Consider the following 27,096-nt stretch of genomic DNA (forward strand, 5'->3'; position numbering starts at 1 on the left):
ATTTTATAGAATATAGATAGCAGAAATTAAATAGTCAAATAATATTTATACTCTAGAGGCAAGTAGTTCCTAGCTCCGATTTTCCAGTATCAACCAGCTTTATTTAACTTTGAACAATGTCGCGGTTAATTACTATTTAGCGGAGAATATATCGAGTGGGAAAGATTCAGCGTAGCAGATAATTCTCAGCGCGATCAACTACTGTTATTTCTCAATGGTTTAATTAGAGAGCGGAGCGCGGCCGCGAGGGCCGCTACTAGAACCGGTCAAAAAGGGACACGACAAAAGTGTTTAATCATGGATATTGGTCGACTATTTGTTCCCGATATCTTCGGGCAGAAATCTCTTTTACACAAACCCGTTGGACGGTCGAATAACGCCCAAAAGAATGCCTCGGCGAACAGTGTAGAAACGCGCGCGCGCGCGCGCTGAGAGGATTACTAGTTGCGAATTGTGCGAATTAACTGTATTTCCCTCTTTGACGACTATTTTCAAAGCCAACCCCGCCCATTGAACCCTTCTAAAACCAACGAACATTATATCAGATCCATCGAACTAACGTCACGGCTCGCGATATTAACGCGAATTTTAACTAGCGCCGAGCACCTGCGTAATAATAGTACGGCGAACAATTCCGCGTCGAACTATTTTCAATGCCGCAAACAATTTTGAAAACGTGGATATTTTGCGATTTAGAAAAATGTCAAGAGACCGTGGAAAAATTGTCGATCTTGAAAATAATTGCTAGGGCTAACGAAACAGTTCCAACTTCAGAATAATTATATAGAGTCTATGAACAAATTTCTGTGCCGAAAAAATTGTCGAGGGTCTTTGAGAAATTTCTGTAGACTGTGGAATATTTGAGGTCTGTGAGAAATTTCGCGGTGGTTTGTTAAGGTTTTAAAGCACTGGAGAAATATTGACGAGATTTTACGAGTTTTTAAATATTTCGCATGAAATTTTAATTTTATAAGCTCGATTTACGACGAAGTTCCTTTTGTCTACGAGACATTGATTTATATTTTAGGTATCGATCACCTGTTATTATATAAATCTAGGTGCCTATAATTAGGTATTGTTGGAAATTAGGCCTGCGATTTATGCAATGAAAATGCTGCTAGAAAAATATCCGTCATACCAATAAATAAGTGAAGCGCGGTCGTTGCTCTGTCGTTATATTGATATTAATTAAATTCTGAAAAAAACAGTTATCCTATATTATATAAATAATGTTAAATTATATTTTTACATTCCTCTCGATATATTCTATCATTAATTACCAATAGTTGTTAACACCATAAAGGCTGTCAAACCTTTGAACGCATACTCAGCCAAAATTCTTTTAATCAACAAAAGGTCGACTAATATCTCAGGTGCTTTTAGGAAAATTCTCAAACGTCTTCGACATTTTGAACGCGTCTGTTAATCGTGTTCCTAAAGGAAAGCTAGATTAATGGTAAAATAGGACACGCGCGCGTCGCGATACATTCGCGGAGACCCGGCGGGATCGAAGATTAATCGTGCGCGCATTAAGATCGTAAAAATTAATCAGCGCCGCGGACGGCTTGGGGAACTGTTATCGCGAGATGGTATCGCGGATCCGGATAAACCTGGTCCCTGATTAAACTGCGGATCCTTCTCCGTTTTTCTGCCGACTGGCTTTGGGCTACGCTTTCAATTTGAAAGTTAAATTGCGAGTCAACGAGACGTGGCTTGATCCACTCCCCGGCCTCGTAATGAAACACTTTATTCCAGTAATGTAAGAGAAAGACCGGCCGAATTACGAGAACGATCCACCATGCAATTACGTAACCCTCCCATGGAATAATACGCCGTGACGGGGCGGACGGATCGCGGACCGACGAGACGTTAAAATACATAATATATGTATGTGTGTATATATATGTATATATAAAAAAATAATAAAAGGAAATCAAAATACAGGGGAATCTATTTATCGCGGCTCGGTTAACGAGATCTAATTAAAATCGGCCGCCGATCGGATCCGATCCCGGAAGATTGAAGAGAAATCGACGCTTCTGTCCGGTCGATTGGAAATTCCGCGGACGCGTGCACCGGGCGAAATTGAAAATTTTCCACCGGGTATCGATTTAATGATATCGATCAGATTCCCCTCCCTCTGACGCGCGCCGATTTAAATTACAATAGAGGCGCGCGTGTCGACGCGTCGCGCCGCCGTTTTAATTGATTTATTACTCGCCCGCGAAACGAATTCACTTTTAATCCGGCGGCGCACCGTAACCCTCCACCCTCCCCCCACTCTGTGCGCCGCGTTTCTTCGACTTTCAATTAGCCAAATATCCTTTATGCACGTTAGTGTCATAGTGTATGATAGTTAATTAAAATATTAAAATATTTAAAATAAAACTGTTGGTATTTTGGGAATAAGGTACAATACGTTGAATAAGATATTTTAACAATGAAAATGGACTGTGTGAATTGAGCAAACGATGTGAACTCCTTAAAGAATAATATCGGCATTTATATGTATCATTTATGTAAATTAATTTTTACATTTCTCACTGGTTTGTCGAAAGAGAATGAATATATAAAAAATGAAACATATTTTCAAATTTAATTAAAAGTGTGCCATTTAATCATATGAACTGCGCCAGTTTTGTATGAAAACATTACAACGTATGATTTACAACCAGCAGTAGACTGGTCAATAATTTACTAATTAATTATATGTGGATTCAGTCAAGCATTCAATAAATTGGGCTATTCGAAGAACATCAATCAAGATGCCAAAAGTCAAAATGACGAATTATCTACTTTACCATGATTGAGATTGTTATCATAAAATGAGAATAATTCAATAGTTTTGTTACTTGGAATATTAAAAATATTATAGAAAATATTATACGAAAAATTCTTAAATACATTACTGAATATTAATAAATATAATATTAGAATAAAATCGCTTTTAGAACTCCACAAACTCGATGTTAACCCTTAAGAGAGACCCTATATCATTTTTCCATCGGCAGTAGATTTAAAATAATAAAAATACTATTAAATAACGCAATTCGATACGCATTACATCAAAAACGAAATATACAAAATTTATAATACAACAATCATTGAAACAAAAATACATAAAATTCTTCGAATATTTTTTAACACTCTCTTAAGTAAGGGTTGATATCGAAAACAGCGGGCCACTTTCGAGCCACAAAAATCGCCGCCTCTTTTCCTGGCGAATGCGAATGAAAATTGACGAAAGTGGTCAGAAGTGGTTCTCTAGAAGTGCACCGTTGCCCAAGTTCGAGTTCGCGGAGTACTGGCAAGTCCCATGATCGCTGCGATTCCCGTGTCGTTTAGGATGAAGCTGGAGTATTACGAGCAGAACTGCGCGGTGGACAGCGTGACGAAGAAATGCGCGGGTCCGGTGGCCGAGTGCCGGAAAGCGATGCTTGGGATCCTCGGCACCGAGCTGCGATTCAACTGCGCCTGCAAAGGCACCGAACTATCGCAACTTTACGACTGCCTCGGATGGCAACGGCTCCTATGGGTGAATCCCTGTGTGGGTAAGTGACACGCGAGAGGACCGATCCTGGTTCAATTATATTTCTTTTTCCTTTCTATATATATATATGGTTCCGTTGCTCAATGTTACTCAGTTGTTCAGAGACACGCGCTAAGAATAATAATGTAACAATTGGTCGCCCATTGTGCAAGCAGAGGATTTTTGGTTACCTTTGGCATACTTTGTCGAGTATAACTCAGGCCTTTTGGCCACCTCTTTGCCATACTTTGTCAAGTATGGCTCAGGCTCTTTGATTACCACTTTGCCATACTTTGTTGAATCTGACTCGTAATGGCAATTTCTAATTAATAATTTGTTAAGTATGAATGGTACTTTGTTTCTTTAAGTCGAAGTCAAATTTTAGTCCTTTTGTCATCAATATTTAAGCGCTGAAGTAAATGGTAAAATTATATATGTACTCTATAAATATCAATTTGATTTCTCCCCTAAGAAATTATGACAATTAAAAATCACTTAATCATTGGTTAGTGGGAGGATGAAGGTACAGCAAGGGGTTAATCAGTGACGCGTTGTATTGTTAGGGAAGCAGCAGATTTTATTCAGACTTAGGCATTAATTCGAATAAATATTTATCTAATATAATTATCTAAATGAATTCCTTCTAGTTGAGTATTGTAATCAAATATTTGAACCGAAAGTTTTATTTAAATATTTCGAAAACGTAATATGAAATAAATAAATCGATAAACTATGAAGAAATACTTTACACTCCATCATCATTACTCTAACAAATTATTTTCCATATGAGTTCTCGTGCGAATAAATTCTTATTCGAAAAAAATTTTATTTGACAGAATGTTTATTCAGATAAATTTGTACTCGATCGAATATTTATTCGATATCGCCGAATGATTTGTTAGTCTTCAACTTTGATCCATCATCTGTATAAAATTTTGCTGGCTTTATTAGCCTTTCCTGAAAATAGCAATATTACACATTCGACCATTTAATTCGCCCAGCTCGTTCTGCGGTTAAATATTAACGCGATACGCTGTTTGCGCATTCCCCCATAGAGAAGGTTTTAGAACATAATCCACGGAATATCAATGTTTGTGAATTCGTTTTAAATCGAAATCAAATTCTACAATTATACAGTAGAATATTGCATCCTAATTTCGGTTGAATTAATTTTAGAAATTGCTACAGGTAAACTGAAAATGTTAATCGAGCAAAGTGATTAAACTTGGAGAATAATTATGAATTAAAATTTCAACGCCCTTGTCATTTTGAACATGATCGAAAGTGCTATCAATCTTCGATGATTTTATAATAGATACAGAAAAATCTGGGGAAATATATTAATTCTCGAACTATTACCTAAAAATATTCCACGGAGTCGAAATAATTTTGTAATTCGGATCGGAGCCAGTAAAATAGGAATTACCGGAATTTTTAATTAAAATCTCGGCTGGTTGGTAGGAATAAATAGGAGGTTTCGACCTGGATACAAGTTTTGGAATTTTTCGGGGATAGAATCCGGGCCGAAAAATTTTTCCCTCGAATAGAACTCGTGTCATTTTAATCGGCGGGTCGGCGAAATCCTTCTCGTCGGGGCCGGGTCCTGGGCGCTGGCAAAATCGGACGGGATCAAATATTTGCGCGAAGGGCCGCCAAACAGTCCGAACAATACACTCTGGCCGGGCCACCGGTGATTAATACCAACCAGGATTAATATTTCCCCGATGACAATGCCGAATCTGCACCCTTCTTACCCCCTTCGTTCACAGACTCCCTCTCTCTCTCCCTTTTCTTCTCTCTTTACCTTCTCTCTCTCTCTCTCTCTCTCTCTCTCTCTCTCTTTCACTCTTATTCTCGTCGAAACTATAAATAAAAATATTTCAAATTTTCAAAGACTCAACAGGCTTTTCACTGGTGATTGACAATCAATTACACTCCCGTCTCTCGAAGGATACGCGTGCACGGACTTGCTCTAGTTCGACATTTGGGTCAGAGAGCTTCTGTCTCTGTCGTCTCTACGACATTCTACAATACACGGGCGCGCGCGCACTATTAGTGTTTACATTCAATCATTGCGTTATAAATGCGGCATAATGAGGGTCTGGCAGACCCACCCGAGCGCTTTGATGCGTTTGATACTGCAATAATGCACTGGGAAGTGTTTATTTAAGGTATTTGTCCGTGACGCAATCGCAACGGAGAAACTGTAACGCGAGTCAAAGCAAATTGATTCTTAGCTGGAGAGAATTACGTGCAACAAAATCCAGCCGCCTTTGATATCGTGTTATAACTGCAATCTTGAACGCCTTTGACTATGGCGGGAATTTATTTAAACTTTCAATGCCGGACAGTTCGCGTCCGTGTGAAATAAAACTAATCTTGGTGTATTCGGAAATATTGGATATCAGCTGGAATTGATTTTAGAGCAGAGTTGATTATTGCTTCTGTCATGGACAGTAATTTTAAGTAATTATTAATATATTGTGGATTGTTGGAAATTAATGACAATAATTTGAAGGACAAAATAGGAAATTAGGAAGTATATTAAAAAAAATTTAAGGATATTGTTATATTATTTCTCGATTAATTACGATTGTCGAGAAGGAAAAGGTACTTTCATAGAATTTTTATTTTTTATAGTTAACTTTGATAATGTCAATTCTTCCTAAAATTCAGCAATTATTAACGCTATGAACTATCGAAACGAAAACGTGACAAAATTTTATAATAATAACGAGACTTAACTCACACTATTTCGATAAAAATATAAGCTTCAATAACAAAGTTAGTCTACAAATTTTTGCTTGAAACATTTTTATATCAGAAATTGTAAAAGAAGAACTCATAAACCATTTCATTACAACAAGTTTGGTAATTCTAGTTTTAAAACACTGAAATCCAGAGTCCTGGATCAAAATGGATCCAAGTCCAAATAAATCATATTAATTCTGTAAATTTTCCAGCTCGGCTCTCCAAGCATATATCAATGCATAGCTCTGAAAAATCCATTGATTTCTGACATCGACGCTCGCGAATTCGCGAGCCCAGAGTTCGGTCACACGAGATCGTTCATCCGGCGCGATCGCCGTCAGATCTTCGCCATGGCATTCGGCGTCTGTTAGAATCCCAATTATACCTTACGAAAGAAGGAGCGTACGAACGACAAGGCGCAACACGACGTCGGTTTTATCGATCTTACATCTGTTCCCCGCGGTCGAGTTTGCAAAGCTCGGCCGTACCCGGCATTCAGCCGACAGATAAGTCATTTAGATACGAAGAAATTGCACTCGGCTGCCGAGCGCTGCGCCGCGATGCGCTAACTGCATCGGCCGTGGCTCGATCGCCTTTCGTCGATTCCCGATAGGGAATGTAGGTCGAACGACCGGGGGGGCTTGATGTCCTCCTTCACGCCGCGCGTCCCCGCGATAAACGTGATCGATGCAAATTAACGGTGGACCGGCAGCGCCCGGACGTCGTCCCCCCCACTGAATTTATTCCGTTGAAGCGCGCGAGACGCGCTCGAGAGCTCGGTTTGACTTTCATTAGAACCGATCCGCTCGAATGATCCTTGGACCTGGCGAATTCCTGTTAGCCCAGGGACGTTCGACGAGGATCGTTATTGTCCCTCGAGCACCTTGTCACTCGCTCCCTAAATCATTCCGCGATATTCGCAGCCCTACATAACCCGGCCGAATTGGGCACGGGAATAACTAAAATCGTCGGGTGGCCGTTTAATTGAATCCGCCCGCGCGAGCCTGTTTTGTGTTTTCACGTTGGTCTTCGGAGCGAAATAATTATTCAGCGATTGTTCGATTTATCGATGGGTTTTTTGAATATTCATTGATCAAGTGTTTCGTTTCGTGTTTTGATAGCGTCCTCACTCGTCGAATCTTTTTGACACTAAAATATATTGTCCTAACTAAAACCATGGTGTCGAACGCGTAGAATATTCAGTCTCTGAAACCGTGTTTACTTATCAGAGGCCACGGTCACAAGATCGTTTATTAAGCAACCCCTCTCCCCTCCCTGGTTGGATGGTCCAGGGGAACGCGGAATGTTATTGTGCTCAGTTTGAGGAAGGTTCTGACCCGAGATAAATCTATCGACCGTTTCAGTCGAGTCCCAGAAGGACTATCACGCACGCAGGAAACACCATCATTATCCTCGGACCACGACGACGACCGTCTCGTCGACGACCAGGTCGCCAGTTAGCACGACGACTGCCACCGTGGTCGAACAAGTGGAAGATAATCAAATACCGGAAGTGACGAGGTGGCCGACCACCGAACCCACGGAAACTTGGGAAATCACGACGACTTCGACGACGACCACAACCGTCAGCACCACCACCATGAGCACCACGCCGAGCACCACCACCACCACCACCACACCGCCGCGTGAGTGACGTTTCATTTTTATCTGCGCCGAGGTAATCACCGTCCCCTTATATTATTTATGAAACCCTCTCGGTATATCCGATTATTTTTAAAGCATCCGCGTCGGTTCATGCGAGTTCAATGATATCGAGCTTCATTGACGAATTCTTTAATCAACCCTCGTTCTGTTCACCTCGGCTTCGCCTGACCTATGTTGACCTAACTTGACCTAATTTGATTCAAATACCTATGACAATTTATTTATAAAATGCATAGCTTAGCTTGTAACATTTTGTCGTTTTTAGATACGTAATGTGACCTGACCTAACCTGATTTAACTTTGATATATCGTGACCTGATTCGATTTATTATTCAAAAGAATTTATTTGTAAAATACACAGTTTAAAGGTCTACAATATTTCGTCGTTCTTAACAGAACAATGCGTATACTAATTATGACAATTTTTAGGCTGTTGTCACGATTTAATTAAAACAAATGTAATGCATTTTGTAGTAAATTAGGAATTCTACAAGACATTTCGTTTAGTTCCCATACGCCTATAAAATAAAATCCTTTAAACTTGCAATTGATGATTACCGATCATGTTGGTGGAAATAGAGTGTACTTCGTGGTATTAATTTTTATGGTTAGTGTCAGGGATGTTATTTTAAATATTATATACTATAGTCTATGATAAATAACATGGTTAAAGCGTCACTTTACTGCACTCGAATTAGTTTATAACCTACGATCCCGTAAATCTATCAACCCTTTCAAACAAATTTTCACCAACAAAGTAATTACTTCGCACTATCCGCAGCATTACTTACAAATTTTTACCAGGGAACTCAATTACCCGATTCCATTAACTCCGCTTTCATTTCAATCATCGCGGCTCGGTCAATTGCGAAACGATTTTGCCCACGTTAAAATTAACCTCTCTCTCTCTCTCTTTCTCTCTCCCGCCACTCTAGAGAACCTATAAAAACGTAACGTTTTCAACAAATTCGGCATATCGATTTTACACAGCGCCGCGCTCGAATCGCCGATCCCCCTTGTCAATCACAGCCGCGTATAATTAATACCGGCAATACCGGGATCGGAAATTGTCGACAAAGGGCGGGGAGGAAGTTTGGAAAACATTTCGACCGTCGTCGAAACCAGAAAATTACATCGGTCTTGCTCGGCGCGTGTTACGGCGCGGGGGGCCGAATCCCAAGATCAATTTCCCCGGGTGTTCTAGATCGCGGATGAAAATCGAAATACGTCGTGTGTCGGCGGTCGTTCGACACGCCCCGCGCGCGCCGTAATTCGTCGGTCGGCGAGCATTTCCAGGCCATTCGTGGAATCGATAACGAGTGCCGAGCGGTTACGGGCGCGAGAAGGTATTTCGAAAGTGGTGCGGCGGGCTAGGGTCGCGAGCCAGGCTGGGGGAGGGAAGGGTTGCCGGAAGGAGGAAGCCGGTCGCAAAAGAAACACAGGGGTGCGTGCGGCGGCGGCGGTGACACACGGTGTTCTCGGAACGGGGAAACTGCAACCCCTCTTTGATCGTTCCGCACGGGACACAAGGAATTTTCGTTTCGCCGCGGCATTTCGAACGTTACAAAGCGATAAGGCGGCTGGAAAGAACGTATTCAAAATGAGGAAGGATCGAGGATTCGAGGTTAGGGGATGAAAGGAAGGTGGGAGAGAGTGGAGGGGCTCGGGAGACAGGCGGAAAACAGTTCCTCGGCGAAGGAACGTGCAGCGCGCGTCCTCTGAATCGTTTCGTCTCTTTATAGGCTTCTGCGTGGTTCAAAGGGCGAGGCAGAGGCACCAATACATAAGGGAGGGCAAAGGCAAGAGGGTGAGTACGACAATCTGCGAACTATTCGGCCAAGGCCGTTTCGAAAACTGATTTCGACCGGTTCCCGACGTCCGACGGAATGCCGGAAACGGCCGGCGGACCGGCAAAGGCCGAATCAATCGAAATCCCGCCCACGGAACAATTTCACAGAAGAAGAAACGGTTCTCGTTACGGTTATTAATACGCGGAATGCCGCGCTCATAATTATTCGAACGATTTTACCGGAAAAATGCCGCGCTACCAGAAGAATTACATTTATTTCACGAGCCGCGCGCGGATCATCATTATACTCGAATCCTTTCGGCTGAATTTTCACTCTTGTAACCGATTTTTTCTTTTTATTAGTACGCCGGTCGTTTTGTTTAACACGCGCGACGACGGAAAACAGGGTTCGGAGCAATTTTATTACGATTTCGTTTTACAATCCGGCACAGTCCACAAAGAATCTCAATAAAACCGGAGCCACGGCAGCTGCGATTTATTGACGTTTGGCCCGATCTCAATTAAAAACCGGTTACCCCGGCGGTCGCCGCCGGTAAACTAAACAAATTATCCGAGCCGCGCGTTTCAATGACGGAAGAAAGACTTTTTAATTGGCGCTAGTACGGGGGAATACTGATAAATAGGTCGAAACGTTGTTGAATCGTGAATCGCGAGCTCGCGAGCGCGCGCGCGCGCGACGGAATGCGTGCACGGAGAGACAAGGGTCTCCAACGTTGAATAGCCTGTAGCCCCCCCATTGTCCACGGGATCCCGATTATTTGGAATACAATTTTTCCAGACCCCCCCTTTCCAACCTCCTCCCTTCTCCTCCCCCTCCTCCTCCTACCCCGTACCGCGTCGCCCGTGCATTCATTGTCTTCCCGCTGGGGCTGCCACTGAATTATTGATACCGTCCAGAGCGCGCTGGGGGAGAACGGAAACTTTCATTCCGAATATCATAATTAACATTCGACGGTAATTAATATTCAGCGGGCGTGCGGAGGCTCGTTCATCTTTGAAACCGATCGGCGCGCGTGTACGGTCCCGCCGATCGTATCGCGATCTATTATCGATTATAAAAAAAGCGACCCCCCCGGCCAGAGGCCGATCGTCGGCGACAAGCGCGATCCGCCCGAATTAAGCTGAGATATTGAAATTAACGGCTCGTTTCTATGGGAAATTGTTTCGGTGACGGTGAACGATTAAACTTTCGATCGCCCGACAGCTCTACGGCGACGCTCGCCGAAAATGTTCGGCGGATTTGCGAGCGAGTAATCGATAGGCGCCTCCAACTAGTTGGAAGGAAACGCTTTACGGTTTACCTGTTCGACGGGGAATTAACTATTGTTAAACTCGTTTTAGAATGGGGACTTCTTCTGTGTGTGGAGAAGTTATGTTAACACGCTTAAAGTAATTAATAACTCTGCTTTTAAGTGGTTGGTTATACTTTTTGGACAATATATTTTATGATGGATTTAGGAAATATATTTATCAAATGTTATTCCTTGAATATTGAGAATTTTCTGAAATTAACGAAATATTTTGTTATAATTATAGTTAACAAGTTAAGTATCTTGGACTGGTCGAAATCTTTTTTATAATTGCATTATTTTATATTGTGGTTGCAGAGGATTGTGGATTCTATGCTTCCAATTAACTTAAAAGATTAATTAATCTTCCTTCAATTTTATCAACATTATCAAGAGAAAAGAAAGTTCTTTTGTCTTCTTTCAATTTTTTATTTCAGTCAGAAATAACAATCCTCTTCGCGATAAGATGATCCGACGGGAAATATATCCAGCGCCGCGATACAGGCTTTTATAAATGTGCAATAATCCGCAGTCCACTTGAAAATAACTATTTCTCAGCTGCAACGAAACTCCGGAACGCACTCTGTCGTTCAAAAGCTCGTCGGTCTAGGGAAATGTCAGGGAAACTTCGCTCCGAGTAATCTTTCAAGAATTTTTGCCCGGATGCGTGGCTATATACTTTCGCGTACACGTCCGAAAGTTTCGACTATCCCGGGACACGAGTGTGCACGAAAGTTTCCGACCGGCGGAACCGCGATGAAAATTAGCATTAGAGAAACTCTAATAAATTGAAAACAAACAAGCAAATCAGCGGGGAACTTCGCGGAGACGTGAATCACTCATCGGGACTCTCGCTGAATACGGTGAATCCTAGCTGGCGATGAATTAACGGGCGAATTAAACCCCGTGTTATCAATGTTTAAACACTAATTCCCTAATTTACCGAGAATCTTAAATTAATTAAAATTAGTTCGAGAAAATCGATGTCTCGATATCTTCAAAAATTCTTCAAATACATTAAAACATTGTTGATGCAATTTTTAAAAAAATACCACGGTATCTCGAACCATCGCGGAACAATTTTATACAAAAATCATCCGTCTCTGTTGTTATTGAATCGGAACAAATATTTCAAATAATTCAGGCATTCGATCGGCAAAATACATTCGAAATATTGTTACGCTAGAAATATCTGGCTCCGTTTAAAAATCATTCGAACGCATTTAAATATTCCTAAAGCAATATAAAAAAATACAGTTCTATTCGGCACAGTTTACGGAAGAAATCTGTGCAGAAATCGTTCGCGTTGCTTTCGCGGTCGAGCCAGAAAAAAATAAACCAAAAGAACTATACCGGAGTATCGCCGCGAGATTTAATTCTCGACTGACGGGTGTCTGCAGCCGGCGATTACAAGTATTACACGTCTCCCCGTGGCGAATTGCACGGACACGCGTTTCGCGACGGCGACAGCGAGGTCTGTCGCGTCTGTTTTGCGACGGCGGATCGCGGAAGGGAGCCCTCTAACCGGCGCCTGTCGTTCGTTGCCCGCAGCTCTATCGCGAGGACGAGCCGGAATGTTCGGAGCTGTGCCAGTGCGGCGAGGGCGAGGTTCTCAGGTGCAACACGATCTGCGTGAACTCGTTGCCCTGCAAGACGGACTTTGCCTTCTACAATCACGAGGCACCGGCGTATCAGGCGCATCGCGGACCCTGCCTTTGCTACAGCGGTCGTTTCATATGCATGCGGCCTTCACCCGGTGAATATAACCCTCTTGACGCGTCGCCTTTCAATGGACCACGAGATCCGACGATAGACAGTTAGCGCGGCCGGAGATTTTTCCAATTTTACGCCGGAACAGTCTCCCGCGCCACGTCGGGCTCATCCTCGAAGCAGCTGATTAGAAAACCTTGTTTAATGGCGGATCATTTTCTCATCCTCTGATATACCAATAACATTTTAACAGTGTTCTACGAATCTATTAATGACAATTTAAAGAATTTTTTTAAACGGAAAATGATTCTGTTCCTGCTCAAAATTATTTTTATTTCGAGCTTCTATTTCTCGAAATTTATAATATTATTTAATTGTATTATATATGTTATGTATAAGGTAAATTGCTGATATCTCAAATTATTTGCTTTATATATGCAGCAGTGTCATCATTACGTTCGGCTGCATTAATTCGTGTTCCGCTCACTTTATAAGGTTGCTAATTGTTTCATCGCGCCCGGAGCCATTTGTTTAGCATACATTGTGCTTAAGAACATTATCGAACGGAAGTTCTAAAAGGTAAAGTTACGTATTAATTGGTACGATGAATAATTTGCCTGGCGCAAAGAAGGTGCCTAAAATTATCTATCGCGAGTTTCCCGGGAAAGTGTTCTCCATTCGAGATAAGTCGTTTCGGGCACGCCTAAAAGTAATTTCTCGTTGGAATAAAGTCGCTACCGGGGTAAATTATGAGCCGATAAAGGGGGAAAAGTTTCGTAACCTCAATCAAGAAAATTACCTGTATCTCTCTCTCCCTCTCTCGGGCGCGCGGGCGGAGTTGATGAAAATTTGATACGATAGATCAAAAGATGATCCCCGTTTACGGTCCCTCGGACGCTGAACCCCGGAGGATTTATAATTTCGTTTACGGAGGAGCCGTCGCTGATCGAGGCATCGCCATAATCTCTGTCGACTTGTCCCCGCAGATGCTTACTCTATACCGCACGGGGTTTTCATGTTCCTGGGATACAGCGAAAAGGACGAGAGCTTATTGCGACAGCATAACAATGTCACTGTCCTGGACGCGGTCTCGTCCCTCGATAGCTTTATGAGAGAAGAAGTTAATAATCAGGTGAGTCGTCCAAACGTTACATTATCCAGCCACGTAATAATTACTCCGCCAAACGTTACTTACTATATTTTATAGTGTTTACTATATTTTGGTAAATGGGACTTAAGCATTCCATTCTGATTTTTGCAAATTCTTTGGAACCTTTTATCTGGTAGAAAAAATATAATTCCAATTTTGTTAAGCATAGTTCATTGATTCATGGATCAAACGCTCATGTTTAAAAATTGTCCAAAAATTTATTACTCCACGTTTAATTTTTCTATTCATATCTTTTTTAATTTACCTCTTGGACAAACAAAATTGGAAGGATTGTAATTAAAAAATCATTCAAATAGAGTCTAAAATGTCCTACTACTTTATAAATAAATAGACTGTGAATTTTAATGCAAAATAAATTTTCAATTAATGCAAAATAATAAACAAGTCTTTAAAAATATATGAAAATAATAAGCAAGTCTTTAAACATATATGAAAATGATAAAGAAGTCTTTAGAAATTCCTCAAGTGTTATTACGCTTTTACATTCGATTTACTTATTATGCATAAAATCCGCAGTCCACTCTATCCAGGGGTTAGTCTATCAGTTTATGTCCGAGCGTCGGGACGTCGGTAATCAATTTGAAACCATTCATGGGTCGCGACGTCCCAGTAGTAATAAAATGGGTAACTAGTAGCGAAACGAGCTGGGGATGGACGGTAATGAGAATATACAGGTTGTCAGCGGTTCCTGGGCCGTGGCCATTGATCAGAATGGCCAGGCGATGATGTTCCCTCGAGTTTGGGGTTTATACCATCTACGAAAACCGACAGACTTCTGTAGCAAACTAACTATAATAATTTCTAATAATTTCTAATCCTGTTTTTTCGGTAATTTGTGTTCTCGAAGCGTGAATAACATTTATAGTATCTTATTACAAAGGTTTTGCTTTAAAAATTAACTTTTTTTTAAATTGTATATTAATTGCACACTGTTCATTAATTCTTGTGCATATTATTTTCATTTTATTGCAAATCGAATTGAATGTACCATAAATTTTATTCATCCTTTTGCAAATCAGAATTGATCGCCTTCATTCTACCTTTCAATAAATTTATGCACATATTTGTAAAACGATAAAAATTGCGCTATACATGATTAATCTTCAATAATTACTTACGAACTGTTATTTAATTTTTAAATTCAATATCCATGCTATTACTAACAATTATGAATAATTAAATTTCATTTCGAAAAAAGTTGAATATGATTTGTCAAAGTTGTGTCGCACATATTTATAAGATAATAAAAATTTTATTACAAGTAATTAATTTTCTACAATTGTTCACGAACTGTTATTTAATTTTTAAATGCAATATCCATGTTATTTCTAATACTAATGAATAAGTAAATTTCATTTCGATAAAAGGTGAATAAGATCTGTCAAAGGATTGGACTTCGAATAAATCGCTCTGATCTACAAAAGGACAAATTCTGTTTGCGAAACGCTGCAGCGCGTTTGAACCTCGCTTAATAAAATCAGTTTTTAGAAACCGACAAGCTCCACTCGTGGCACGCCGTAAATCGGCGTATAAGTGCGGGGACGCACAGACGAGGGCGGGGAGGGGGGGGGGGGGGGGGTGAAAGTTAATAATGCCAGGGATATGGTGTTGGATGACGCCGAGACATGCACCGTTCCCGTTCTCTGTTTTTTCTTTTGCAGACGGTGTGCACTCTCTTCCTGTACAACGCGACCCGAGAAAACGTGATTGCAGTGGCGCGTCTCGGGACTGACAATCCGCCCCTAAATAGCAGCCAGGCTCAAAGTCTCCAGCACCTTCTGCGCGTCAAGGTGAGCAAATTGCAAATAGCTACTACCCCGGGGCTCGAGTCCCTGAATCCGCATCAATTCTGATCTTATTTTCCGGGCAACTGGTCCTACGGCCCTGTGTAACTTTATTGGCCGAGGCACCCGCGCCCTTATTTAGACACTCGTCGCCCGCCTTCGTACATAACGCGTTATTAAGTTAGCCGGATTCCCAGACTACTGCCGCTGCCGAGAAAAATATCGAGCAGCCACCGCTGCTCGCCCAAACGAGCCTGCGTCTTTCCCAACGCTTTGCCCGAGCGTCAAAGTACTGCAGATCTCAATAAATAATTATTAAAGTGTACCGAGCGTCGTTAAAAAATTACATCGGATGTGCAAGTTGCTGCAGGATGAGCAGCTTTTTAAACTTTGGAAACGTTTTATCTTGAAGTGTTTCTGGAAGAATTTTCAATTTTTCTTAGCGATTATAAGTATTGTTGACTATTTTGTTTATCAGTAAGTGAGGATTTATTATTAGCTATTATGAATCATGATTTTTAATATTTACTTCATGTGACCTGTTACTTCTGCTAAAATAAGTTTTCTTTTTCATTTAGACTATAGAGGGTTGGTGTGTGAAAATTATGAAATTTTAATTAAAAGTTACAAATAATCCTGAGCTTACTAGTTATATTTTTGGGGGGAAAAGTTCGAGTGTTAATTGTTAGGAAACCTAAAATACAAGTTCAGTGGAATAACAGTATTTCAATTTTACATTTTCAACGATGCTGCGAACGTAATTTAGCGATGGAAAATAATTTTGAAAAATGATATTATTAACTTTCAATGGCATATAATTAATTTTTAGTAGAATTAATTTGATAGAATATTTGGTATATATAATATTTGGTATTAGAATTATTATTTGGTATATATAATATTTGGTATTACAATTATTATTTGGTATATATAATATTTGGTATTAGAATTATTATTTGGTAATTTTCGGTGACGCCGTTCGAAGATCGTGACGCCGAAAAAGTCGAGGAGGTTGTTCTCGCGTGCGCTCAGTCGATTCCGCTCCGGCGACGAAAAAGGGCTGCGTGTTTAACGCGGCAACGTGCGTGCCACGCGCAGGAAGTGCGTGCAGAATATCCGGCCGGCGCGATATCAAACTTTCCAGAACTTTTCATTTCTCTCTCTCTCTCTCTCTCTCTCTCTCTCTCGGGGGGCGGGGGAGGGGGAAAGAGAGGCGAACGAGTCAGACGCGGTCTCTCCCTCCGTCCTGGCCGCGGATTATCGCGATTAATTAACCCGTACGCCATGCTTAATTTCCCTCCCCGAATTTAGGAACGTTCCATCCCGGTCGAATACACACCCCCCCCCCCCCCCCCCCCCCTATCAGATTTCGCGACTCGTTGATCCACGAGCGTGGAAAAATCGCGAACGGAGGAACACGGAATTCCGTTTTACTTCGAACCGTGATTACCGTTTCGCTCGGCGTCCCCTACTTGTGATTTATGAAACCCCGGAGCGGCTGGAACGCCGCCGGTAAACTTGCCCCGATCTTTGCCAGCCACTTACCGAGTCCCCTTTATGACTGCCTTTCATGCGAAACTTAATGTCGATTAATATTTTCGGATGCGAGCCGTCGCCCACGCAGCGGTGTCACTGACCCTTTCGAATATCCTCGACTGTATAATAATACCGAGATCCTAGAAATAAATTGTTTTCTGCTTTTTAAATTTCCTGTATCGTTCGTGCAATTATTTTTCGATAAGAAAATATCTCGAGCAATAATTATTCGTGCAATTAACATATAGCCAGTTAACCACTTGACGTAACATTTTCTTCACAGTTACTGCGATTAGGAATTTTTCTGTTGGTATAATTTCTTAAAAGAGACAGAACATTAATGTTTATTCCATGCCTGAATATACTTAAAAGCTTAAATATTAATAACAAGGGATTCGAATTTTATTTTAAGTTTAAAGAATAGAATAACATCCATACTTAATCATTTATCACGATCAATTTCCATCACGAGTCGGGCTCGTCGAAGTACGGTAATAAAATACTGAAATAAAAATGGAATTACCATCATCTTGAAAATACCCGAATAATTTCAAAATCGAAATTTCCATCCACGGTTAATGAACGAGAGATCATCGGATAAACTAATCTGCCGCGCAAACAAGCAGCGCGCCGCTTTCGCGCGTTCTATTCAATATTTCCGTTACGGCGAGTTGCCGATTCTAACGGAGCGCGTAGTTTCCGCTCGTAATGACTCTTTATTCGGAGCACCGGGCAAACGAGAGCCGAATCCCGGAATTTTCAAAAACCATTTCGAAACCCACCTACCAACTTTTGCACCGCCGAATGTCTAAAATTCCTAGCACAATAAATCCGGAAGAACCGAAGGGCGCACGGCCTCGTGGCACGAATCGGGCGGTTCGACGGGATGCGTGGGTCGGAATTAATACGTCGCGAAATGATAACAGGGATTCAATTAATGGAACGGGGGCATTACGGTCGCGGCGATAAGATCGTGATTGTTGCGTTGCGAACCGCGACGCGTCGGCCGGGATTTAACCGGGACCGATATTTCCGCGATGATTTACCGTGGATCCCTCGATCAACGCGCCGCTGCCATCGGCATAGGGGGATTAAAAACCGTGTGCCGGGGGCCGCGCCGCGCCGCCGCCGCCGCCGCCGCCGCTGTTCGCCGGGGATAATTTATTCAAGACGGAAATAACTTTCCGCGTGTAATGCAATTCGCGCCGCGGCGCCCGGGTTTTTCATAAATCCTTTTCCGGCGGCCGGCAGGCGCGGTGGAGGGGGAGGGGGTTCGCGCCGGGACGGCTCCTGCGAATTTCGACGGTGGGACGCGAGTAATTGCGTGTTATTTCGGCCGGTCGATCGGCTTTTGTTCAGAATGGAGGGAACAGAGCGGACCCGGCCCAGCCGTCCCGATCCCTCCGGTTTCATGCGGTAGAACGGATTAGACGGATTTTCGATGCCGGAAATTCAGCGCCGCCCCTCCCGGCCGTCCCTCCGCCGTCCCGCTCCGGCTCGCTTAATATTCGCCCCGGCATTTTTTTTTCTCTCTGCCCCCGTGCCCAGCCCCGTTTCTCCCATTCTCCTCCGTTGCAACGGCGAGCCAGGGACCGAGGCCATGTATATGTATCGGGAGACACATAACCGGTCGCGTTTATCAATTTTCCGCGGTAGTACACCGCCCATGAACTGTACATATTTTTTGATCGACCGGCAACGCTGTCCGCCGCCGCCGCGGTCCGCGTCGATCTCGACCTGTTTATTTACGATTTCCGGCCGCCTACGCTTTTATTTGCTAAATAATTTACCGAGCCGATTCGCCCCGACAGCGAGGTAGCCTCCAGGCCGAGAATCGGTTCGCCGGTTTCCATGCGTTGGAGACGCATGGCGTTTCGTAAAATTAGATCATTACGCTAGGTTTTAGGTGAAATTAGAGATTATTTTCTTGCGGTAATTATCGAGTGAAAATTTAGACAACTGTTTCTATCGGTTCGATGGAGAAATTAAGATAAACTGTAACTAATTCATGTTTGTATCTTCGCTACGTTTTTAGTACGAGATTCGTAATCCAATCGTAACTAGACGTTAAATTTTTATGCAAATGAAAGTTGCCTGCATCGGTTGCAACATGCAGTATATACATAAACATTAATATTCTTTTTCAATAATTTTAGCGAGCTTGTAAAGGCACGCTAGATCAGTCGTTTCAAATTTCTCTTTTGCATTTGATCTACTCGTTTTTACAAATTTATAACATTCGCAATCTAATCATCGCCGACAGATTTAACAAATAACCCACTGCACTCTGCACTTGTTATATCACGGTCCAAAAGAATTTTTATATCGTCAAATTTGTTTATATTTAATCCTGAAAGCACGGCTATCTATATACACCAAATGCATTTATTAAATATGAAATAGAAACACCACAAATTGTACAAATAAATTTCGATTTAAATTTGAAGCGATCGCTTTTCATCGGTAAGTTATTCTAGAATTATTTTAAATTGCGCGTTTATGAATATAATTTTAATCAGAATCGTAGGCGAAGTATTTTTGTTGGACGATGTAAAAATCGCCGTTACCTTGGAACGCACATACACGTCGTTCGCAGCTAAGAGGCTCACGGCTCGATCTAATTGCTCCTTCGTATCAAACACGGTCTTTCCCTTTTGCAGCTGTTCAAGTAGCAAACGTAAGAAGCACTTCGAACGACGCTTTAAAGACACTCTCGCTCGCTCGTGTCTCGCGCGGGAGTTAATCCAAAATTTTCAACTCCGGCAATGTTAATTAATAAACGGCGCCCCCGGTGGCCCGGCGCGTTCTTCGGCGTGACGAGCACTTGTAACAATGTATAGGATGAAACGCGTCGCATACAGAGCCCGAACGTCGAGCATTTTGCGTCGGTCATACGAGCTCCCGCGGCGATTTCCAATTTGCGATTAAGCGCCGGCCGATTTGCAATTTGATGGAGAGACCTCGGATTTGAATTGCCGCTGTCTACCCGGGCCGCGGTCGCCTTTTTCACCATCCGCCGTCGTCCTTGTCCATCCTCGCGCTCCTTGTCGATTTATTCGACGCCGTTCAAACAACATCCTGTCCACGATAATAATAATAAAAATGCCGCGCAGCTCTACCAGCCGCGGGGTGCCTGCTGTCGCTTCGCGAGTTGCTCGATATAAAAATACGCTTGTTTAACCGGCCGTCCGTACGGCGTGGACCATAGAATTTCGGCTAAAAATTGTTCGAACCCGAACCCCGGATACGAATGTTTACCACTCTTGTCCGGTATTTATCGATGCGCGAACATTTTTGTAGATGCGGTAGAAATGCTGGGCAACCGACGAGACGATTTTACGGTGCTTTAGGATCGATTTTCGTTATAATCGGCAGCTTAACCCTTCGCGTTTGATCGGCGAGTCCCGGGCAACGGTTTAATTGTTCTATCGCGAGCTAAAATACTGGCGAAATTTAGATTTAAAATATTGTTGACAGTGAGTTGCTGATACGTGTCACAGGAATTAATTTTATATGCGGAAAATGGATTTTGTCATGTAAAATAAAAATACCAGAAAAATTATTTCAGATTTATAGTCAAAATAGTTTCCAGTACAAAAGGTTAATGTCCATTGTTATTCACGTGAATTACGAAATCGATTCATCTCCTCTCGAGAAAAGCTGAGGAGAGTCTTGTTAATATTTATATATTAGAATATTAGATATATTAAGAATTATTTATGATTTTTCTATGACTAAATAGCTACCCGAATTTTATTTTCAAGCGTGTCTTTTATTTCTAATATTAACTTTTTCTAAACACTCGAATATATGGACCTTAAAATTGAGATAAATAAGGACTCTGCAGATTAGCTGTAAAAATGTAACAATGCCACTAATAATGCAAAATACAGTTTTTATTCTAAGATAACATAGCAATGTACTTAATTAATAGAGAAACAAAAGAAAAATATTAACGTTGTTTAAAAAAATTAATTCCTCCTGAACAATTTTTGTTTAGTGCTTTTTTATGGGTGCTGTTATATTATTACAATTTTTAGTGCTTTTATGCAAGTGCTGTTATCTATTGTTTATCTATGAAGAAGTCAACTATACTGATTTATCGATCGAATTATCCCACAAAAAGGGTAAAGAAAGCGACTTTCTAATAAAAGAAAAATCGACAAAGCTGTCCGAATTTCGTCATCGATTTTTCCCGATTCTGAATAATAAACAGCGGTTAATTACCGCGGCCTAGGCTGATTAAACGGGCGCGGAAGGAAGCGTCGCTGGATTAGTCCAGTCTTCTCGATTTCCAGCGGCGAGCTGGCCTCGGTTTAGCGACGTTGGCCGAGCCGGAAATTGGAGGAGCAAAGTTTTGGTCGGCGACCGAAGAGTCGATTTCCGTGGGGCAGCGGCGCGGCCGTCACGGGGACCGTTTCTTTCGGACTCGTAATTGGATGGCCGATCGCAAAGGGACCGAAACGAGTTCCAATTGAATTCACCGTATATACCGGCGGCTTGATCGATCCGTTTCGAAAAGCCTAGGCCTCGCGCCCTCTGACCCCCCCCCCTATCCCCACTCGATATATCGCGTTATTGTTCGGCTTATGATTGCGAACGCAACGAGTACGTGCTCCCCCGTGGATTTTCTGGCGTCGAGTGCCGGATACGGTCGGGCGGAGCTTCTCGGGCCGATTCAAACCCGATCCTACCGACGTTTTCGAATTTCACCGTGCCATCTGATATGCGAATCCGATCAAGTGTTAGGCTCGATATCGTGCGCCGCTTCGTAGAATTAAACGCTCGCGGAATAATCGACGACGTGTGTGGCACAGTAACGAAAACCCTGTAACTCGGCGTTACAAAATCATCCGGCAGTCTTTTTGTGCCCCTTCTAAAGATACAAGTCTATATTTTCTTAATAAATCTTAAGCTAATAAAATCTTGATTTTCTTCAAATACTCTTAAAAACTTTTGCTTCTTAAAAGACCTAATTTAAAAATCGTCATAATTTGTCAACGATGCCTTTAATATTCAAAGTACTATAAAAATGCATAAAAAAATCGTAGATCAAGTTTTGATACGTTGTTTTAAAGCAGAAACTTCGTTCTATAAATCAACGTTAAGACGAATCCGGAGAAAAATTTGTTCATCTTTCTATATCGGTTTGAAGTTCGCTAGATTTTACGTCCCCGAAAAGTTTTAATTGGAGGGCACGCAAGCAAAGTGTGTTATGTAATTGAAAAACTTTTTAGGTCTGTAGGATATCCGTATCTGTAGTCTATGGATTGTCGGTGCAATCGGAAAAGTTATACCAGCAGGAGACGAGCGAACAGGGCTGAAACAATTATTTCCATTCCGGCGATGTTTGCACGATAAATACGGTGTGCCGACGTAAAAATGAATCGCGCCGCATAAAATGATTGATCAATTTGGTTATGGTCAGATTAAGATCGCGCACCTCAACATCTTCATAAAATTAAAATATTTTATTCGAACAAATGGAAACCGAAATGTTAAATTGTGTAACATCAAGCACAGTCCCTACGTTCTTACATTTAAGTTATAATTCTTAAAATGTAATAAATTTGGTAAAATTTAATTTTCAAATCTAAGATCGTGCATTAATTCATAGAAGTAAAAATGAGACATTTATTCTGATTTCGAACGAGTATATTAGCGATAAATGGCTCGTAAATGTATGTTTGCGATCTAAATAATCGTGGATCAAAAAAGAAGCGTCCCTTCATTTCTCGTATAAAACGCAGGAATCGCGAATAATTGGCGGGAATCGTTTATAAATATCGGAGAACGTGAAAGACCAGAAAAACCTGCAGCTCGTTCGATTCGATTGGAAGAATTAATTCTGGACAGCAAAAAAAATCGATTTTCGATTCTCCCATGAAATAATTATTCGCGGGGATAATCGAATGCAAAGAAATCGTTCGAAAAGAAAAATTGATTTCCCGATGTATCGTATCGGAAACAAACATTGCAGTCGCGTGGAGAGCAGTATCGCTACCGCGAAACGTTGAAATCGCGATCGAAAGGGTCGAAGAAATGCCGAAAATCGGACGCGGCGGCTCCCCAGAGGAAATCTCATCGGGCCGGTCCGTGTAAAAACTTGGAAACTGGCCATCAGAGACAGGCTAAAAAGTTTCCGACTGCTCCGGGTCGTCTCGTGATTGGTGCGTCTGCCAGTTTTTGCGCCGTCCCACCCCCCACCCCCTCTCTCCGCCCGCGGACAATTTCGCCCGGGGGCGACGGCGGCGGCGGCGGCGAGGGGGGTCGGTTCGGACCAAGAAAATTCGCGGCACGTACCGAGTCGCTTAGGAAAAACATCAAAAATCGCCGGCGGCGATATCCGGTTGCAACGGTTCCTTTCCGGCCCGCTTCCTCCGGTTCTGCTCGTTTTTTAATCGCGGCCGGTTGGCCGCCGGCCAGCCTTCGCCGGGCTCTCCTTAATTAAGATCTCAAATAAAAGCCACTCTGCTCGCGCAGTCAAAGCGCCACCGGAAGTCCTGGGCCATTCCTTGATCCTCCGGCGGCCGTCGCCGCCACCTTGCTGTTCGATTGTGGCTGTCGGTCACCCTTCTCTTGATCATCAAAATTGATTCGTCGGAGAGCAGTTTATTCTGAAAAATTATTAACCAACTTATCGATCAGTAGCTTCAACTTCAAATTAAGAGTTTGAATGCTTGAAAAATTGTGGATTGCAGATTTTGCTCATTTTGAATAGGCATTTTATTCTTCAAGACTTTTATTTTATTTCGACGCTGATAGATGAACAAAATCTGTATTTGTTCATTTTTACTAATAATTAAGTCTTCGACATGTAATTTCGACGAGAAATATATTACTGCTTTATGAATTGATGATTTAGGGGCAACATTAGTAATGAGATTTTTAGAGATGATTGGAACAAAGAATTACATATAATGGATTACACTGTACTATATATGGTGTCCCAAAATTCACTCGCAATTAGGAAACAAGGGGTTCCTGAGATCGTATGAAGTAACTTTTTCCTTAGCGTAAATGCAATCCGCGGCTTCGCTTACGAGTTATTGACGAAAAACGCTGATCAATGAGAGGTGAGATTAGCTCCTTGCACCAGCCGAGCTCTCTTCTCATTGGTCAGTGTTTTTCGTTAATAACTCGTAAACGAAACCGCGGATTACATTTTCACTAAGAAAGAAGTTACTTAAAATGACCTTATGATTCCTCATTTCCTGATAACAAGTAACTTTTGGGTCATCCTGTATTATTAATATAACTTTAAATTACATTTGCTACATAAACATCATTCAGATCATATTAAAAATCAAATAAAACCTATAATACATCGAATTATTCACAAATACCACAAATTAAGCAATATCAGCTAGAAAATCCTGCAATACTTTTTACAAAAATCATTCGACACTCTCACTGAATATTCAATTATTTATTACACAGAAAAATGTCGCAGCTGCTACTATATTTGCATTGTCGAAACAAATTGCTATAACTTGAAGTCTCCGATCGATACAAAGGAGTTTTCGCTCCTCAAAGAATGTCCTCGGACGAATTCTTTGCGATTGGAGGGGCGAAGGAAGAAGCGCGGCTACAAAGGATATTTTCTAACCCAATTAACCGTCGGGCAGGGAATAATCAGGCGGCGTATAGCCGACGGTCGGTTCAGGAGCCAGCGAAAAGTAGGTACGCCGGCAGCGGACCGCAAACGAACTGGTTCGAACGAGGGCGAGTTCGATCGGTCGGTCTAATTCGACGTGTCGGTTATTCGGCATGTCGCGGCGATTTGCGGCCTCCTGCAAATGAGTTCCTAATAAAGCAATTACGCGATGGAGCGAAGTTATGGGGCGCTTGGACCGCGACCGACGACGACCGGGGGTCCTTCGACGGTCGTAAAGCGTGCTTGCCCGCCCGGCGGCCCTATAAATCCGTTTCGGGCCCTTACAGCCGACCCTTCGCGCCCTTATCCTCGTCCGCTACGACAAGATCGCGAGAGAACTGTTCTCGCCATTTTTCTTTCGTTACCTTGCCATTGGCCAAATTTTCGAAAAAGTGATCCTCCTTTATTCCGAAAATTTATCGAGATAATTTTTAATTTTCTTCTCTGCTTCTGGATATCTTCCGAGTTAACCGCGGCTCTCCATTGTAACATAAATCCGAACGAAATGAAAATTCCCGCTGTTAACAAACTGAATTACGGTCACGGGGAAAATAATGATCCGGTTGAATTGAATTGAATTTTATCCTTTAACCGTGGTAAATAATTCTCTTTGGAAAGTGGTCCGCTGACGGGAAAAAGGCAAGTCTACGGGCTCCGAGGTACGTTTTAACGAAAGTTTCGTTAATGAGTATCAACAGCGCGGCAGACGAGACAGCCAATTGGAGAACTCGTCGCAGGCCGGGGCATTAGTTTTTACGCGGTTGTTCGCTGTATAATTGCGACGGCAATTAATTGATCGAAGAGAGATAGAGGAGCGCGGGGGGAATAATTATGACTCTATTAAAAATAAATCACGCCCATAAGCGGTAGCCGTTAAACTATAACGCCGGGCGAATAAAATGAAATGCGCGCGTGCTGTCGCCTCTTTAAAGAGGTCGGTCTGAAATAGAGAAGCGGCCCCGCGGTTCCTCGGTTACGAGTGCCGCGATTTATAAAATTATTAGCCGGCCGGTGTCGGTCGATCGTGTTTTAATTAATCACGGAACGTTCCGTTTCATCGGCGGCGGGCTTTTTCCTACGGATAGTAATACATTCTCGAATAACAGCGACGCGGTAGTATGAATCGTTGAATGATCAGCCGTTTAGCTTGTAACGTAATCGTCTATGTTATTTATCCGCGCGGATCTGTTACTCGTTAAAATTAATTGATATCGTTACCATTAATTCGCGGCGAAACCGATACAAATTCGTATAGGAGTCAACTCTGTAATTACATTTGATTGAAAATTGCCTATGAACTGGAATAGAGCTATTTTCCCACGGATTTACTCGGCGCCGAATCAATCACACTTTTTGCCGAACGATACCGGCGAGCTTCGCTCGAAATGAATTACAGCATACTGTATCGCGATGCCAAATGAAGGGGCAGTTTAAGTCATCGTTTCGATGCGTCCGAATTTGTTGAATAAACGCGGCCCTCCGAATTATGCGATGCTCGCGATACATCGCCGCTGTAAACATGCCGCGCTTAGGAATTTTTATCTCGGTAATAAATTACGCAATTTGAGTAAATCTTGTTTCGTTATAATCAGAAAGGATGGAGCTGTAACAGGGAATTTTTATTGCAACAATAATTCGCTCCATAATTTTTCACCTACAAATGTGTAAGTCCTCTTCTTCAGCTAAAACTCGACGAGTACTTCCCCGAAGATCTGTATTTCACAAATCGCACCCGAACGAGACTGTGACATAAAGCCCTTATGATTGTTCTCGTGCTACGCTATACAACATTTCACTTTACACTGCGCTCTTGAATAAAGCCTGGCAAAGATCGGCTTTCCGCCGTGTAACAGCGAATCGGAATTTCGCTAGGCTGCGACCACAGAGAGAGAAAGAGAGAGAAAGAGAGCGATTACATTCGCGGGAGAAACTCGGTGCAAAATAAATTCGAGCAGGTCGAGTAAATCAAAGGAGGAGCGCGCCAGGATTCGCCGTGGAACTCTGTAATTTTTCTCCCCGAGTCCGTGGAAGTTCCGCGATCGGGATTCTCCGGGCAGCAGTTCGTTAATTTCTTGAAGTCGCGTTTGTTCACCTAAATCTGGCTCGCCGCCTCCCCCCGGAGGGGAGGGAGAGACGGAGGTGGGAAGCGGGTCAGAGTTTCGCCGGCGAAAAAGAAAAGGGTGGAATATGGTAC

General features: G+C 42.3%; 1 protein-coding gene across 1 annotated transcript in view; it reads left to right on the plus strand.

Annotated features, from left to right (window-relative positions):
* The window catches only part of Gfrl (Glial cell line-derived neurotrophic family receptor-like), a 479,796-nt gene that overhangs the window by 419,771 nt on the left and 32,929 nt on the right, over positions 1-27,096 (plus strand). Inside the window, exons 10-15 of the mRNA XM_078191490.1 lie at positions 3,346-3,551; positions 7,645-7,926; positions 9,688-9,752; positions 12,596-12,800; positions 13,741-13,886; positions 15,587-15,715. Of these exons, the coding sequence (XP_078047616.1) occupies positions 3,346-3,551; positions 7,645-7,926; positions 9,688-9,752; positions 12,596-12,800; positions 13,741-13,886; positions 15,587-15,715 (1,033 nt within the window). The remainder of the gene's footprint in view (positions 1-3,345; positions 3,552-7,644; positions 7,927-9,687; positions 9,753-12,595; positions 12,801-13,740; positions 13,887-15,586; positions 15,716-27,096) is intronic.

Source organism: Augochlora pura, chromosome 10 (assembly GCF_028453695.1).
Source record: "Augochlora pura isolate Apur16 chromosome 10, APUR_v2.2.1, whole genome shotgun sequence".
Lineage (NCBI taxonomy): Eukaryota > Metazoa > Arthropoda > Insecta > Hymenoptera > Halictidae > Augochlora > Augochlora pura.